This window comes from Pelmatolapia mariae, linkage group LG17 (assembly GCF_036321145.2).
Source record: "Pelmatolapia mariae isolate MD_Pm_ZW linkage group LG17, Pm_UMD_F_2, whole genome shotgun sequence".
NCBI classification, from domain to species: domain Eukaryota; kingdom Metazoa; phylum Chordata; class Actinopteri; order Cichliformes; family Cichlidae; genus Pelmatolapia; species Pelmatolapia mariae.
In genome coordinates, this window is record NC_086242.1 from 3,176,483 (window position 1) to 3,193,795 (window position 17,313).

General features: G+C 40.8%; 1 protein-coding gene across 1 annotated transcript; it reads right to left on the reverse strand.

Moving 5' to 3' along the window:
- Positions 1-2,958: 2,958 nt before the first annotated feature.
- Positions 2,959-16,522, reverse strand: LOC134646897 (protein mono-ADP-ribosyltransferase PARP12-like). Its single transcript, XM_063500914.1, has 12 exons — positions 16,165-16,522; positions 15,319-15,454; positions 13,591-14,272; positions 13,451-13,501; positions 13,243-13,369; positions 11,762-11,927; positions 10,266-10,386; positions 10,068-10,164; positions 8,086-8,161; positions 6,554-6,684; positions 6,040-6,191; positions 2,959-5,858 (listed from the first exon to the last, which is right to left on the reverse strand). The coding sequence occupies exons 1-12, from the start codon at positions 16,518-16,520 to the stop codon at positions 5,092-5,094; spliced, it is 2,862 nt and encodes a 953-aa protein (XP_063356984.1). The 5' UTR covers positions 16,521-16,522; the 3' UTR covers positions 2,959-5,091.
- Positions 16,523-17,313: the final 791 nt, after the last annotated feature.

Consider the following 17,313-nt stretch of genomic DNA (forward strand, 5'->3'; position numbering starts at 1 on the left):
AAGAAACGGAAATTCTAGGTTCATCCAATTCTCACAAGAAGGCATGCGGAGTGACAAATTTCAGGGTTTGATTATTTTTTAGAGCTACAATGTAAAATGTGGCTCTCATTCAGCGTACCTCTTTTTCTAAGAAAAGAAATCTATGCCTCGCTCAGCACATACCACTTCAAAAGAACAAGATGGCTACTGTGACATCACAGTGGATACAGCCATCTTTTCTATACAGTGTCTATAACAAAATAATACAGTTAAATAATATCTGTCGGGGGGAGAGGTGGGGGTCGAGTCGGGCTGATTGAGGCCGGTTTGTGAGGAAATCTTTGATCCAGGAGGCCAGGAAGCTGCTGCTGGCCTTGTACCACTCCACAGTGGAGACTCTCCTACTGCCTGGATGTTTGGTACGCAGGGGCCACAATGAGAAGAGGAAGGCTGCGCAGAGGGTAATTAACACTGCCCAAAAAATAATTGGCTGCCCTCTGTCACCCCTGGAGGCCATCGCCAGATCCTCCTGTCTGAGGAGAACAAGGGCCATCACAAGTGACCCCACCCACCACCCGTTTGACCTGCTGCCCACTGGTAGCGTCTCAATCAGGTCCCACACCTCCAGACTCACTAACAGCTTCTTTCCCTGGCCCATTCGGACCGTTAACAAACACATTAATTATCGCACCTAAATGAAGCCAGAAAAGCTTTGAGGGCTCTAAGTGCTTTGACCTTAATGCCAGCATTACCTGGCAAACGTGATGGGATTCACTACCGATGGCTAGCTATATTATTTTTGCATGAGAGCATGATAATCATTTCCTAATTAGCACTGACCATCAAGTAGAGCTGAGCTGAGGGGGAATTGTCGTTATTTTTCTATATATTTGTTCATAAATCAAAGAGTTCTTTTAAAATTATCCATAAAAAGATGCTTTCTAACATCTCAAATATAAATTCCCTAGACGACTTTTGAACCCCTTACATTACTTACTTACATTACACTGTTGCACCACAAAGATGTCTGAAGTCTTGCACATGCATGGATCTGCTGGCTGCACCTTCAATTTAAGTTTAAGCAGCTATTTCAGATACTCCACAAAAACTTCTGCCATCAGCCAGAAATAAAGATCTGACTCGCTTTCATAGCCTCCCCACCCTGCGGTTTTTGCCATAGCATTCTTCCATCAGCTGGTGCTAAACCACTGTGACTCAGCAGAAACATAAACATCTCACACGCCGGGAGGGCCACGTGCAAACAAAGCAGAAAGGAGTCATATTTAATTCATAAGCCAGTGCACTGCACGAAAGACCAGATTGTCTGATACGCCGAAGCCTGGAAGGTCCTGGCAGCTGACTCTGGAGGTCCAGGAAATGACAGCCAGGGCCAGGACTGCAGCCGCCACGAAGCACACGTCAGACAGGAAGGGGCCCCACTTAAGCTGGTTAATGTCAGTGGATACTTACTGTCGCTTGGTGGACTTTCTGCATCCTGCAGGGCACAGCTGCATTTCCCATAGGACAGCTCTATCTTAATGGGCAGCAGAGGCATAATGAAGCACGGGTGGTGGATAAATGGATGCAGCAGAAGTGGCAGCCAAATTTATTTTCACCCTGGGAATTGGGTCTTTGTAATCTAATGTGGAGGCTGAGCTGTTTGTCTTTTTCCATACAGAAAAAAAATTGCTCTCAATTACACTTAACCAAAGGTAGTGATGGTGTCAGTCCCCCATCAACCACCACAGGTGCACTTATTCTTACAGATTTGATATCATTAATGCAAACAGGCTGAAATAATGTAGACTTATTTGGAAATGAAACAGGACTACATACATTAAAAATAAATATACATGGAAACACAATGCATTTGGTTTGATAACTCCTTGGTGGCTTTATCAGTTTGTTTGTGTACCTGCCTCCCTATTTTAACCCCGCCTCCTCAACAGGTACTTATGCTAAAAGGTAAGGGCTGAAGGAAAAAAGAAGTGGGCAGAAAATCTAAAATATGAAGATAAAGCATAGACTGTATATGTAAGATGGACAGCATAATGCCATTTGTCAGCATTATGCTTTGCAACTTGGAAGCACAGAGAGGAAAGTTTTAAATGTCACCATGATGTGGATGTGTCAGATGTGAGATGGACACTGCCTGAAGGTTTGACACTGCTGTAATATGACATGTAATAGAATCAGGCTTCTTAATGGCCACCAGAGGGCGACACTTAAAGTTGAATAAAAACCAAAACATTCTGCTGTTTAGAAGTTTAAAGAGGAAACTGCACTTAAATGCCTTGCTCTCTCAGCTCAGTAACCCCTTTCCTGATGCTTTTTTGGGGGGTTTCTGTCGACAATCGTCTGCCCAACGGCTCACTAGCAAGTGAGCATATTTATCTCTGCATTTCAAAGTCACATCTGCCTCATTGTGAATTCCACTTGCACAAAGCTAAGAATGTATTCTTTTTTTTCTTTTATATACAGTGTATGGCTAAAACAATTCCCAGGAGTGAGGCCTAATCAGAATCAGTGTGACACTGTTTTCGATCTTTAACCAAGGCCGATTACTTTTTTCTTTTTCTTTCATTCAGATCACAGAAGACCTGGATTTAACAACTTTGTGCAAAAAGTCTGTTTCCACCATTCGTTGCTACAGTGGAAACATCCAAACGTACCCATATTCACACTGCAGTTTATAGGAAACATAACAGGAGGCGGTTGCTAGTGCATGTATGCTGATAGGAGGGGGTGCTACAGCGGGGTTACTTTACAGGCCTAATGTTTTGTGTCGGATGAAGCACCGGCAGCCATATTGATCATTTTTCATGCCCTGCCTCATTTCACTAAGAGCCCCAAAATGACTGCTGGTGGCAATTTTTATGTCAGCTATGAGACACGCAGAAAAAAAAGACAGAGAACGAACTGCAGCTCCGACAGCAACAAACAAACACACATACTCTAATGTGCTTCAACATGCTTTACTTTAATAATTGTGAAAACAGTGATTATTCATGTTGAGCAGGTGAAATGATCAATAATCACACCCTAAACACTGCATGACACAAATCAGCCACCATACACATTACAAGCCTTTCATTTACATTTTATCAATAAAATAATCAATATAGCCTGTTTTTTTTACCTTCTAGTGGTTGGTAAAAGATTAAGTCACGTTTTTTCATTTTAATCATAAATTATTTTCAAATCACTTGAAAGATTAAAGAGAAAGTCCAAGGAGCATTAACCAATCACGGTTAAGCAGGCTTTGTGCAGGACCGTACAGAGACATCGCCAAAATGCAACATCCAAACAATCGTTAATCTTCTCATGGGAAGATTTATTTTTTTTAAAAAAGACCTTATAGACAAACGGAACGAGCAGGCCACGCTTGGATATCGCCCCAAAACGCTGGCCATCACTCGGAAACAGTAAGGTTGCAATGGCTGGGGTTGATTCTCAACCAGTTATATTTTTTTAATGTTCACTGAAAGACGCAAGTCCAGTAAGTGAACAACATTTACGGGGGGTGTTTGTTTATGATAGGACAGTAAAGGAGGGAGAAGGCATGCAAATGGTGTGGGGTCAGATTTGAGCCCGGCCCTCTGCAACAGCCTTATGTTATATGGATCACCTGAGATATACTGGCATCCAGTCACTAGAGCAATATTTAAAGTGACTCAAGGTAGCTATGTACTCCTGAGTTTGTCACTCGTAGTTGTAAAGTTGTAAACATCATTAACATTTTTCTTCAGGTTTTTCCAAACACGGAGCAGTGAGTATCACACGCCACCGCTGTTTGTTTCTATCTGTGTTCCCAGAAGTTGGGCCCAGCTTCCTGCTGACATCACAAAGGTCGTCTAAAGCAGCAAAGCTATCATCAGGCACCAACGCGCAGTCCGTCATGTGTCTTGACTAAGTTGTTACGAGAATTCGTGACACTAATGGCCTAATCTGACACAGTGTTTTTCATCATTACTTGATACAGTACGATGCGTTCGTATGGTAACCACTAAATGTGGATGACGTATAAAACTTCCTGAGATAATCATGAGGAAAGCATTCAGGTGTTTCTTCTGATACGGCCAGCACGCTGCTGCCGTTTATTTTTTATTATTCTGTAGAAAAGTTAGTGTAGTTTCTATAAACAACACCTCAACAATTGTGATAGTGCCAACATGCAGCCCACTCTCACTCCTGAGGTGTAACATCCCGACGGTTTGTCACGTCCCGCGGCATTCCTGAGGAACGCGAAAGGTAACCTTCCGCCTTCTTATGCTACACAGCGGGTCATGGGTGAAATGCAGTAGAATGAAGCTCCCGCTGTAATACACGTTCCAGCCCTGTATTCCAGGTCTAAGCCTAACCTTATCCCTAACCCTAACCAGCACTTTAATGATGTTAGATAGTGTTTTCCAAAGCGATTTAAGTAAAATGAACGAACATGTGTAGATTGATTCCAAACGGTTCTCATGTTTCCTCATTTTTCCGATCTCGTCATTTAGTGACGTGTTAGGTGGAAGCGCAATATGTAGATGATTTGTCACATGGCGTCAAATATTACACTTTGGGAGTGAGAACGTGTTGCATTGCAACATGCCACATTTTTATGTGCATCTTCAATTTGCACATAGAAACAAAGTGGGTGGAAATGCTGGCAATTTGTAGAAAATCATTTTACATTTGTTCGAGGTGGAAAAATTCGAGCATCAAAACAACAACAAAAAGTAATTATAATGTGTAACGGGAAAATGTAACATTTCTGAAGCTTTCTTCAGAAAACTGCACGGCCTCTTGCTTACCTATTCAGCAAACCAAAGTGTCATCATTCAAAGTCATTTGAAACCTAAAATGCTTTACTAGCAGCTGACTGAGAAGTGAGTTATTCCTAAACTGGTAATCTGTTCATTATAAACAGCAGCTAATAAATCACATATTCTAATCTTCTGGAATTCATTCATATCTGTGGCTTCATTTTTTTTTCTTCTCAGTTGCTCCAATAAATACTTTTAGTGCTCAAGATCCGCCATTGCTGTCTGTTTTTATGCTATTATTATTATTATTATTGTTATCATTATTATTGCAAAACACCACCGACCCCCCTTTACACCACTGATGTTAAGCAATGACACAAGAATCGGATGTTTTCTTTGGGGGTGCTGAGGGAGATGGAGGGACGTGTGTGGGCTGGTTAACTGTTCTGCTGTTTGAGTACGAGGAGGAAGACGTACTCATTTGTGAAGAGGTGCTGCTGTATTGGTACCCAGAAGACACCGAGCTGGATGGGTACCCAGAAGACACCGAGCTAGATGGGTACCCAGAAGACAACGAGCTGGATGGGTACCCAGAAGACACCGAGCTGGATGGGTACCCAGAAGACACCGAGCTAGATGGGTACCCAGAAGACACCGAGCTGGATTGGTATCTGGAAGATGCGGAACTAGATTGGTAGGGGGAAGAGGTTGTACTAGGTGAGTAAAAAGAAGAGGAAGCACTGGCTTTATATCCAGAGGAGATCGTGCTAGGTTGGTAAGCCGATATGGTAGCTGCTGGTTTTGGTGCTGCCACTGGCTTTGGTGCTGGTGCTGATGCACCACCACTGTACATCAATGTACTAACTAGTGGGTGTGTGGTCTTGTACTTTATCAGGTACTCGGGGTAGATCTGGTGCTTCTCAAACACCACATATATGGAGGGGTTCATTACATCATCAACACAGCTGTCATAGAAGTTTATGTCCCCTCCGTCCTTCGAAGGAGGTCGGCGATAGTCAGAGGACCCTTTGGTGTAGTCTCCCACCAGCACCCGTGAGATGAACATGGCTCTGACGTCAGTGTCACCGGTGTAGTTGTGGGAGTATTTGGCATCACGGGCAAAGTAACTACCTGTGTTTAGACATCAAAAGAGCACTGTGATTATTGGGCAAAAACATAAGCATCATTCCCCACAACCACAGATGACAAAAATGTCTGTTTGGTGAGTTTGGAGCTGGTTTATGGTTTATGAAAACATGCTCTTTTTTTTTTTATCAATAACTGTTTCAGCTTGAACATTTCTTCCAATCACCTTTGCCAAAAGCCGTTCCATTAAGTCCGCAGATTCTCCAGTCAAAGTTGTTGTGGCAGATGGTGTCTACAAATTTGGAGTCAGTGCCATGAAAAAACTTTTTCTCAGTCACATTTCCCCCTTTGTTTTTGGTCTTCATCTGATTCTTTTGCCTTGAAATAGAAGACATACAAATATCTTACGTCAGTCTGGTTTGTCTGTATGTCGTGTGTGTGTCCGTGAAGTGAATTTATGTGCAGCATTAGTCACATTTGCTAAACATGTGAAGCAGGAAAACACTAAATGCTAAAATGCTGCCAAACAGTGGAAAAAGTAGAAAAAAGTCAGAAAGTGTGCACGTTGACCATAGACTGTGTACACAAACATTAACACAGCCTCTGGCTCTGAGGAGTGACACCAGTGCAGGATGCTTAAATCTGTATTCTTTCAAATCACCAGCAGGGGGCAAAAAATGGATAAAAGAAGTCAGTTTACTGAAGTCTCTGACTTGTGGACCGCAGAAGAGAATACGTACCATTGAAAGACTTCCCAAAGAGCTTTGTTCTGAATCCTCTCAATTTTGACAATATCAAAGCCTTTCATGGTTTTACAGAAATGAGTTTCCACCGTCTTAAATTCATCTGAAGCGCGCTGGACGGAGATTCGCTGTAAGAAAACAAAAAAATATTGCAATCTTTCGACACGAGCATTTCCCCTCACCATTTAGTTAGACATAAAGCTAAAGAATTCATATTGAGTACAAATATAAATTCTATAATGTTATTTTTAAACAAGGCCAGCAACAGTGTTAAAAAAGGCATTTTAGTCCTAAAAACAACAACTTGATGGCAGAGTCGGACTACACGGAGAAACACAGACATGGAAACTCTCAATTCAACGATAGGAAATATATTTCTAAGATTAGCTTTTCTTTTTTTTTTTAACTTTTTTTTTTTTTTTTCAACTTTTTTTCCCCAAATATGTTCTTAGAAAAAATTATTTGGGAAAATCTTTTGCTTACTGTAGAAATTCCACTTGAAGTGGCATCTGCACAGGAAGCAATGTGGGAACCAGTGAATGAATAAAGTAAATGGTGTTTGTCTTAAATCAACAATACAATACAATACCCGGTGAATACAGCCGGGTCTCAAGTTAAACTCTCCAAATCTCTCAGACAGCCGATGAGATCGTAAATGAGGAGGAAGGATAATGTTTACTGATATATGACAGGGTGGTAAATACATTAGAGGGTGACCAGTTTCAGAATACACAGAGAGCTCAGTATTCAGGAACTGTACCGAGGAAAGCCCACACGGAAAGGACTACAGTAATAAAGTCTGTGAGAATGTAAACTCCCAGGCTTTAATGGATAACTGGAACGTCCAGTATTCAGGATGGTGTAACGTAAGAGCCCACACTGAAAAATACTGTGAGGCCATAATCAAGTTTCTATCTGAGGAAGGATGACAGATCAGATATAATCTTAAAAATACGTTTTTAAGATAAAGGCTTGTCTGTTTTTATTTTATGTCGTTCGGCTGTCTTATTTAATCTTTTTTCTATCTCTTTTTTTGTTATTTTGTATGCTTGTTAAATTGTTTAATATAGTGTTGTATTTAAAAAAAACTGATTGCTTTCACCTTTTGCTAGAAAATTACACTGCATAACATTAAGTTGTACATCTACATTACTATGTTTGGAATATGTTAACATATGTATATATATATATATACATATATATATATACATATATATATATATATATATATATATATATACATATATATATATATATATATATATATATATATATATATATATATATATATATATATATATATATATATATATATATATATATATATATATATATATATATATATATATATATATATATATATATATATATATATATATATATATATATATATATATATATATATATATATATATATATATATATATATATATATATATATATATATATACATATTTAAAAATGTCTAAACTTGAGTGTGAGCTCAAACAGCACAGACATAAAAGTAATATTTTATGGTTTCACAATACCGAATATCCTGTTTCAGGGATCTGTGTCTTGTCCCAGTTGTCTGGTATTGGAGCAGACGCTTTAACCACGGGCCGTCTGCAGAGACAGAGGGTTAGGATGACTTTAAATACACAAGGTTTGGGTATAATATGTCTGAAAAAATAAGTAATACAAACGCCATTAAAAGTTTCCTCAATATACAGACACCTTCACTTTTTACATATGGTTCAAGATTTCATTTTAAATCAACAAAACATTTTTCCCATCACATGCCATAATGACAAGAGCTCATGTTTGTAATTTTTAGGGGTGTTTTTTTTTCTTTTTTAATTTAGCAATTTTTTATAATTGCTAAATTAAAAAGAACAAATAGGACCCACTGCTGAGATGATCTGGATACAGTTAAGAAAGACACACACCTGAGCATGTAATAACCCCCACAGTTCATACTAACATCAGAAAAAAACAAACAAACCAACCAACCATGAAATCTTAGGAACTCTTTCTTAACATCCAGGGCGACAGGCCTCACCAGGTCTAGATCAGGGAACGGGTCTAGAATCATATCTCTGTGTCACTGTTTTATCAATTATGTCTTTATGGCAGAAAGAAGCTTGAAAGAAGCCACTTTGAGTAAAGAGCACCAGATAGCTCCCTTGGCACACAGCTCTCACAACATGAAGTGATGTCACGGTGTTGGTAGCATCATGCTCTGTGCTGCTTCAGGCAGCAGAGACAGCAGGCAAATGCTGAGTGAGATCAAAATAAAGGTTCACATTTCAGCACAGCAATGACCTGCATCATAGGCATTGCTGCTGGTTACAGAGAGTCTGTCCTTCAGTGGTCCAGACAAAGTCCAGAGTTAAACTCCACTACAGTATAATGTGCATCAACAGACCTGAAACAACCAAGTCTGACAGGACCTGCCATGAAGACCAGAATAAACCAAACAAATCCAAGAGTGTAGAAGCCAGACTCACAGCTGTACTACTACTGAAGGAGCTTCTACAAAATCGGTTTGGGATTTTTTAAATGAAATTTGTGGAAATTTAAAAAAACCTTACATTTAGCAAGCTCTGACTGGAGCATTTTTAATGTCTAGTGCTTGCCTGTTTTTTGACATTCTTGTTACTGAATGGACAAACATGGTGAATTTGCTTCACTCTACTCTTAAGGCCCTGGCAACACTAGTTTGTTGGCACGTTTACCCACAATGGTAAACCAAACCCAAACAAACACTATCTTCATGTGGCCTTCCCTCACCAGCTGGAAGCTCGAGGGCCAAAGCTGGAACATCAAATTCTTCCAAATTCTTCCACAAGGTCACCTGCAGCGGCTTGAGGATTGTTTTCTTTCGCTTAAAACTAGGTGAAAGAGCACTCTCTCGCTCGAGTTGGATACAGGAAACACACACGCGCACATACACATGTACTCAGACACAGATATACAATCACACACACCCCGCCCTCCAAACGCCTTCGATGCTTACACCTGATGCGATCAGGCAGGTCTCTGTCCAGCGCCAGGTTTCAGCTGCAGGATCAGATGACTGTTGTCTCCATTTATACCCCCCGCCCCCCAATCCCTGTTGCAAGTCACGTGTTTTTTACGTTGTAAGTTGTGAGGATTCATGTGCTTCATTGTGCTACGGGTTTTTTTTTTTTCTTTCTGTTCTCAAACTGTTCTCCCATCTGGGTGGAGTTCCTTTTTTTCCTCCTCGTCCCTCATGTATTGCATCATTTATCTCTCTGTATGTACAATCAGAAGGCGTCCTATTTCACTGCATGTACGTGTAACATTGCTAATGACAATTAAACGGCTCAATCAAGTGTTGAACAGGAATTATGTTAGATTCTTTGTAGACACGCTGGTCTCTACAGGCTGGTTGGTAACAATCAAGGAGTTAACAACTCTATCAGACTCATTTAAAACACTACATAGTGCAAACCAAAGTGAAGGTGTCTTAAAACTTTCTTGCGGGGCTGTTTTTGGGACGACATACCTGACTTTCTTTGTTAGGACATCTGCAGCAGAGACAAACAGTGGCCGTCTGCAAACAAGCCTTTTGGTGCCATAGTGCTTATTTGTCTGTATCATGTCTGAGGGGGAAGTTTAAAGTTAAATAATAATGAGAAACTCAGTTTTACATTTTAACATGCAGAAATCAGTCAACAGAGAGAGTTTCTATATTTTTGTTTACCCTGGAAACTGAGTGAATACGACTGGGAGCCAGCCGTGAACTCCACCACGTCTTTGTCATTGGCCAGGAACTTCTCCTCCAGCTTTGTGCTGTTGATGTCTGCTGCTTTATGTCCACTAGTCTGCAAAGCAAGAAACGTGACTGTGTTTTTAATCTGTAAACAAACCTGCATTGGCATATGAACAATGAACAATTAGTAAGAGAAATTATTTTATAATATTTAATAAAAATCCCAAGATAGCGGCTGTCAAATTAGCTTAGCTGAAAACCATTGAGGCCGTTTGAAAGTCTGACGTTCTCTCCAGTAGAGTTACCCTAACAGACTTTAACTTTGAAAGTTGAAGAACAGAGCCTCCAAACTTCACTTATTTACTTTTTAAACTCAACAGTCCAGTACGAGCATGCTCAGTTCACATGTTCAACTGAGCACAGCTGGTACATGTAGCCGTTTACTTCAGCTGCTAATTCCTCCTCAGAGATACCAGAGCTGTATGCACAGACTGTGGCAGCCTCGATTTACAGCCATAATAGATAAGATTAAAACTTTAATCATGAGCTGTAAGTCCAGCAGCTTAAACAACAGAATACAGAGGGGATAAAAACATATGAAAAATATAGTTGTGATTGCAGCAGAAGCAATGCAGTGGCCTCCAAAACAGAGGTTCAGTGACCATTTTTAGCTCAGATCAGCTCCGCTAGCTTTTCTTGCTGAGGCATGCTGTCAGTGTGGATATCTTCAATAAAACTCTGGAGCAGCTATTTTTTCCATGTTTGTTCACTGTTTTCTACCTCACAATCTGTTGAGAAGTGTTTCACAATTATACCACTCCCATGACGTGGCATTACCCAGAGCAAAGACTTTAACCTTTGATTAGAATAGAAAATCAGATAGTTTACGCTTTAATAACAGCCTCTGATGTAATAAATCTATTGAGCCAGTATGACTTTATAGACATTTTAACAGACTTTTAACTACTTAATGAGAGAGTGACAACAGAGAAATATTAGGTGACTTCAAAGCTGATATATTGAACGTGTTAGCAAACAGTTACACATTTACATAGTCAAAAACCCCAGTGGATGACACTAAGGTGCTTGTGTGCACCTTTTATGTAAAGGTCCTACATGCTCAGTGCTCCATTATTTCTGCTGTCTAGCACCTAAATATGGTTCTGAGCAGATATTATAGAATCGCTTTTTAAGAATTTGTTGTCATTGAAAATGCTGCATGTGTCTCATAGAATCACTCCTGGTGAGAGCTAAAGCTAACACTGTTGGGGACAAAATAATAAAAACAAACACAAGCTGAAAAGCACTGAAATGCTTTGTGGAGATCACCTGGAGGGGGAAAACACCCTGTAGGGTCATAGTTCGAGGGACTTTTTTCCACATTACAAATGTTTTTTTTGATCATGTTTACAACAAAAGTACTGACTCAAGTGCTAACAACCTTTTGAAAACACTGTGGATGAACAGTGGATTCTGATGCTACTCACATCTGAGGAATAAATGTTCCACTTCCCAAACTCATCCTGCCAGTACCAAAGCCACTCAGTGGTGTGGATGAAGGTCGGCTCAATCACGGAGTTTTCTGTCGAGAGTCGACGTACTTTGTTCAGTCCACAGGTCATCGTGTCAAAGTGCACGGCTGGACTGGTGCTACTGCAGACACCCAAAACAGAAGACATAATGTTAACATTTTAACACGTGCTACCTTTTTACTGGTGTGTGGAGTTTGAAAGAAGTTGATATTAAGGAAACAGAAATAGAAATAAAGAATTGTGTCCTGTGGCTATGGAATCATCACCTAAATCGTCTCCTTTCCACAACCATGTGGACAGTTGGTATGAGGTCCTTGTGTTTGTGTTTGTATTGGGTCTCACTTTAGGATAAATTTGTCTCATAATTGGAGATTAAGTATCAGAACTTCAGGAGTGGGACCACACCTCCAAACACGCTCCTTCCAGTTCTCATCTATATAGGTTCCCCCAGTCCTACAAGCTGTTCATTCTCGTTTACATGCCCCACCCTCCATCCCCTTTTCAATTCTTTAACTTCTTCACTTGTATTTAGTACGTGGGGATCTGCCAGGTCCCGGAGCCGCCGTAGGTCCCTTTCGAGGCCTTCCTCAAACCGCAGCTCAATTCATGTCAAAGCCACTCACCTTTATCTACGAAAATGCTGTCAAATATAAATGAGGACGTTGGCCCAGCTAGTGAATTACCCGTTACCAATGTAAACCTTATTCTACAGGCCCACACACCAACACAAATCCCTATTCTAAAGAGGACACACATATGATCTTTGTCATAGTATTTATGTATGAACACAAAGCAAAGATGAAAACCAGCACAAAAAGACGTTAAAGCGATCACCACGGTGATTCTACTTTGGAAACATATACAGGCAGAAACTGAGCTGCTCCTCAGTTTGTCACTTGTTGAAGTTCAGGCTGTGGCTGCTGAGCCGGGGTCAGCATACACTCAGTTTTAACATCACTCTGGGTTCTTGGCTAGCTTAGCTTTAGCATGTTGTCAGTGTCGGTGCTTACAAAGAGCTGAAGTTGTGTTAGCAGGATAATGCAGTTGTTTCCATCCTGGATGCAGTTTCCACTTTACCATCACACTCTTGTTCTTTTGTGGAATAAAAATAAAAGTAATGTCTGTGCTCATGCTGTGGACCGCTCCACTACTTTCATCCTCAGACACATGAGCTGAAATCAGCTGATTCAAGTGCAGGTGGAACAAATATTAGAATCAATAGGCAAGCAGACTAACAATTCCAAGGAATGCCACTACTGGGAACTGTTCTCGATTCCCATCCCTACACCTAACTGAATGCTCCAAACCAGCAAACTGCCAAAAGTTCTGCTTTTATACAGTCTGTGATGATCAAAAAGTCAAGTGTATTTGATTATCAGATTATCACGTTGTGTTTTGCAGGACTGCATAGAGTCCTGTGAGAACTTGGTAAGCACCTGTATGAGTTACTGGGGTCACAGTAGTCTCTCTCAATTGTCTCATTATCGGGCAAATCAGTCCACTGGTGTCCCTCTTGGACCTGCCATCGGTACGGCATCTTGTCATGAGCTTTAAAACATCGATCTAAGAAGAAAGAAGAAAGACAGCTGATCAAAGAAAGAACTACATTAGACCTAAAACACTTACTAACCATGACTTTCTCACCATCATGTATGCAGTGACCTTTGATGAAGTACATGCAGATCCCTGTTTTATCTGAAAGAAACAGGAGATATTTCACAGGCTTCATTCAGACAGCAGTTTTAGTTCATCTCCCCACAGAAGTGTTTTCAGCTGTTGTTTACCTCTGACAGGCCTTTGTCTATTGTTCTGCCATTCTCCGCCTTTAGCAGCTTCATCACTGACAGCAGCGTTAATGTTGCTTGATGAACGAGTTTTTGGTAGTGGTTGCTTATTGGTGCCCCTGTTGCCGCCTCTCCCTCTGACAGCTGCTAGACTTTTTCCATGACGGCGTCTCCGTCTTCGAGTCTCACCACTTTCACTGCTCGCATCGTTTTCGCTGGTGGCGGCGGAGATGTCACTGGTGGAAGAGCTTTCATCGTCGCTTTCATTCAGTCCATTGCTGGTGTACAGATCGAAGATGTCAGTGCCAGCAAGCATCTCAGTAAGTGAGGAGGCTCGATCCTGCACTGGGCGGCTGCTCTGGTTTCCTCTGTTTCCCCTATTGCCCCTGCTGCCTGTTGCACCCCTACCCCCTCTCCCTCTGCCTCTCCGCTGTTGTTGACCATTCTCAGCCAGCCTCAACGCCTCTTTATTTGCATACACAGCCTTCAAGGATGGCAGAAGGGCACCAGGTATGCCTCTTTCTTGGAAATTTTTTATTGGCTGTGGAGCAGTAAAATTGATATTCCTCGAGCAGCTGCATTCACGGCTGATGTACTTCTGGCAGATATGGAGCCTCTTGCAACCATCACCATCCTTACACCTGCCAAACTCTCCATCACCGTTGTTGTAGTCGTAACATATCTGGTGGAGAGAGAAAAAAATGAAAGGAAAGCGTGGTTATATACATGGACTGTAAGTAAAAGATGGAATACAATCACTGACTGTATGTAAACGATGGATATAAACATTGCAACATCCTACTTTTTTTGACCAGTTTGCATTTTTTTACTCTAAATGCCACATTAAATTGTTCAAAACGTTTTCTTAGGTCATTTATTCTTAAACGTCTATGCAACAGGATAAAAGAGGAAGTCTTTTTACAAAATGATGAGGTCAGCTTTTTATGGCAGCTTTGTAACATTGTAGTGCATTGTATAGAAAAAAATAAAAGTGTGTTGTACCGCTCTCACTATGCCCTTCCATATGATATATTACTTGATATGGTTTCTTGACTTTTCTTTCCAAGGTGAAATTTGACCTTGGGCACAAAAAATGAAGGTTAAGGTCAAATTATGTCCCCTGAAGCCCTAGTATAGCTTTATCAAGTTTAAAGACGATCCATAAAAAATTGTGGGTAATATAACGTTTTGACTGATTTTTTAGATGCGACTTTGACCGTGACCCAATTTTCATCTAAATTAAATCAGCTGTTGTCATCACACAAAATCTGAAAAAGATATCTTGAAAACTGTGGACGGTACTGCAGACAAACAAACAAACGAAAGGAAATGATTACTTACCAATTACATTGCATGCGTTTTAAAACTTTTAATATACTTTTTGACATGTATAAAAAAGCTGATTTGCCACCAACGTGACAGAAACGTGTTTTAAAATTGGAGAACAATACACATTTGGAAAACACCTTTACCTCTAAGTTTTAAGAGCACCTCAATGACTGCCAATTTGTGAAGAGTTACATATTATATTACACTGTGTGGGTATCAGCTGTACTGTTTGTTATTGCTACAGTATCAACAGTACCGATCTGCCAACGCCCTGTGTTACAATTTAAATGAACATGATCCAGAACAAATCAGATGTGAAAAGATGTTATGACAATGATGATGAGTTCAACCTAAAATATTTCGTCAGGGTGCTTTATCGTGTGTTAGGTTAAGACTCACAGCAGGAAGGAGTGTGTGGTCACTCTGCAGCAGCAGGGTGCACAGCTCTTCTCGGCTCAGGCTCTCCAGCTCATGCTCCCTCAGAAGGCTTTGGTTATGATCAGAGGTCAGGTCATGGGAGAAGCTGCAGCCCCTCCTGTTATAACAGAATCCACACAGCTGAGTCAGGACTGTGACATGAGAAGGATTAGGGCCACACACAAACATGATAACCAAGTGCTGCCAAACGTGGATTAATTCATCATTACACTTACACATGCTGTGTGTGTCTGTTTCCAGATTCTGCCCAATATCAATAAAAAAATAATTTTGACTGCCGTGTCTGTCAACATATGTGTTCTTATATTTTTCCAAACCCGAGAATTTGTCATTGTAGCTGGCTTCTGGGACAAAACCAGTTAATATGACGACAATAATAAATACTACTGATAATAAAAACACTACGAATTATTTGACATTTTAGCCTCTTTAATGGTCCGTAACTTGGTTGTACACAAATACGACAATAAAAATAAAGTTTCTATTGAGACTCACAAGTCGTTACAAGGAAGCACAGAGAGGAACTTTTCCTATTAGCCTTTCGAGTCACATGATATTTGCTCAGGTTAGCTTTTCTAACAAACCTGTGTCAAACTGCTTAAAATGTCGAATTTTCCCAACAATACATGAACGCACCGTCAGTGTCATACTCAGTGACTGTAAACAGAGACACTATCAGGGCCTTTAACCCTGGAATATTGTGCACCCACTTTCAGCATTACTAGAAAAGGCCTGCATAAACAGAGACGGTGGCTGTTTCACTCGGGCCATGACTCACCTTTCTTACTATACTTCCAGTATATTTACCTGAGCTGAGTGAACTGACAGAATCCGCTGAAGAGGAAGTTTTTACACAGGTGCAGACCCCTGCACGTCCCCGGGCAGTCTTTCACTCTGCAAAGTCTCAGGCGGGTCCTGGCCACCACCTTCGGCTGTCCGTTTGGACAACACGAAACAAATTTCTCTTGGTTACAAATGATCTCCGACAACTTCGTAGGATCGCCGGAAAACAGATTATACACTAAATCCTCAGTGTTGACTGCTCCGTGACCGGCGCAGATCATTTTCAGTATTTCTGTCTCCATCGTGTCCGAGCTCTGCCCGCGTTTCCTTCCACCTGGGAGACCAAACCGCAGCTTGACGACAGCGGCCGCTGGTTTCATGGGAGGAGGAAAACGTCGGTATCATTTCTGATGATTGGAAAGCGAAACTGAACTATTTTTATCTTGGACTGATGCTGTAATGCTGCTGTTTTCCACTTGGGGGCGTCCATGAAAGAATATAGGGAAGACATTTGTACTCAGCACACAGTGTAACATTAACACAGTAGAGCTGATTAACAGAAAGCTCAAAGTCTGACTAAAGGAAGTCATAGCTATTACCTCCTGTTTCAGCTTTGCTCTCCTTTAAACCTTTGGGGTGAATTTTCGGGTCTTTAGCTGCTTAACTGTCCATCAGCTGCCAGGCTGTGTGTTTGCAGCTTGTAGGGACCTTAAATAGCTTATGCATGTCTGCCTGGGGTGGGGAGGGTGAACCTAAATATAAGTCATGTCGTCTGTGGGACTGTTATTGTAGCAAAACTCTTTGTGTTGGTGTTGTAACAGCTTTCTGAGTGCCACACTGTGTGAGCATTTTTTGACTTGTGCTCCACAGCTGTGCACTAACAACAATCACAAGTCCAAAAATATCTTTGCTCTTCTTGTTTGCATAACTGCTACACAGAACACAGTGAAAAACTGTGGTGATTCCCCAGTGGCACATCTGAACGACTGAACAATGTGAATATCCAGAGTATCATACCAACACTAATACTGGTAACAGATTGATACGAGCACAGGAGGATCGATATCTTGTTTTGTCTTCTCCAAGTTCAATATGTAACCAACTGAACTGCGTTATTTATTTCTTTTTGGAAATGAAAAAATATGCCTCATACATGCACTATGTGTTGACTGT